Consider the following 1158-nt stretch of genomic DNA (forward strand, 5'->3'; position numbering starts at 1 on the left):
AAACAATGCTTATTTGGAGAAGCATAAAGCCCGGAAATAGTGAATGCCAAGGACCGCTTGTGAAATAAGCCAGAAGCTGCCAGAAGCTCTCGACTGAGTTGTCGGATGAAATTCTCAGAACGCCAACTTACGTGTGTGAGATCAAAGGGCCAACAAGATGTTCATAAAACTCGTATATCTTGTTAAGTAGGAATTTCCAGAGTTTAGTACTCCAAAGGTTCCCACCTCCATCCAAGCTTCTCATTCATTCTCCACAAAATTATGCGCTGCACTCTTGTATTCATGGCAATCCTACTTTTATAGTTAGTAAAATGATTAGAAAATTGGATTCAATCAACTCAGCAGCTGTAACTTTTGTACCAAGGATACATCGGTCAAAGCTACCAGGTTTCCGATCACCGGAAAGTGAGAAATACAGCGAAGAAGTGGAGGCGATGGCATGGCCAGTTTGTTCGAAAATTGAATACCTATACTTTATCCACTGCCTGTGCCACTGACTGCGCAGTTAGGCCATTGCTGTCATGGCCAATAACCATTAGTGAGTACAGTCCCGGGAAGCAGCAATTATCAGGTTGAATCCATTTAGTGGTCAGTGTTTTCATATTTCGTTGCCAGACCATACTCTGTTTACCTCTAGGCCGCTTTCCCTCACAAGAAAGCTAAATGAAAAGTGCTCTGCGGGCTACATGGTTGTCTCGTATGCGGAGTGCATGTTCTAAGCATTGTAAACTGTGAAGTGTAAGTAATACATCTGTCTGGGGAGAGTTGTTTCTTCCAAAAACCATACGGAATACCTCAAAAATGATTGGCTTCAAGTAACATTTGTGAAAGTCTAAAAACAACCACCGATATCCATGCCATCAAAAGAGAAGGGAACTAACCACGACGGTGGCTTCCCGAATGGCGTCCCAAGGACAATCCTTATAGCCGTCAACGTCGGGTAGGCTCACTCTACATAGAATCAGGCGCTGAAATGTTTGAGAAGGAAAGTGGGATCAGATAAATGTGGGAAATCGAGCGTGAACGATGTTGAAACTTTGATACTTGTACACACAACGAATATTGTGTAGAAACGCCTCTCCTTGCATGGCACCCTAAACAAAACGGCATGCTGTCTTCAACTGGTGCTAAGTATTGAAAGAAGGCGGAGAATATTAG

At 43.2% G+C, this 1158-nt stretch overlaps 2 protein-coding genes across 2 annotated transcripts in view; one reads left to right on the forward strand and one right to left on the reverse strand.

Moving 5' to 3' along the window:
* Positions 1–311: 311 nt before the first annotated feature.
* Positions 312–1158, forward strand: part of T265_07896 (hypothetical protein) — a gene marked incomplete at both ends in the record, with an annotated part of 33230 nt that continues 32383 nt past the window's right edge. Inside the window, one exon of the mRNA XM_009173552.1 lies at positions 312–446. Coding sequence (XP_009171816.1) covers positions 312–446 — 135 coding nt within the window. The remainder of the gene's footprint in view (positions 447–1158) is intronic.
* The window catches only part of T265_14424 (hypothetical protein), a gene marked incomplete at both ends in the record, with an annotated part of 17715 nt that continues 17438 nt past the window's right edge, over positions 882–1158 (reverse strand). Inside the window, one exon of the mRNA XM_009173553.1 lies at positions 882–968. Coding sequence (XP_009171817.1) covers positions 882–968 — 87 coding nt within the window. The remainder of the gene's footprint in view (positions 969–1158) is intronic.

Source organism: Opisthorchis viverrini (assembly GCF_000715545.1).
Source record: "Opisthorchis viverrini unplaced genomic scaffold opera_v5_195, whole genome shotgun sequence".
Classification (NCBI taxonomy): domain Eukaryota; kingdom Metazoa; phylum Platyhelminthes; class Trematoda; order Opisthorchiida; family Opisthorchiidae; genus Opisthorchis; species Opisthorchis viverrini.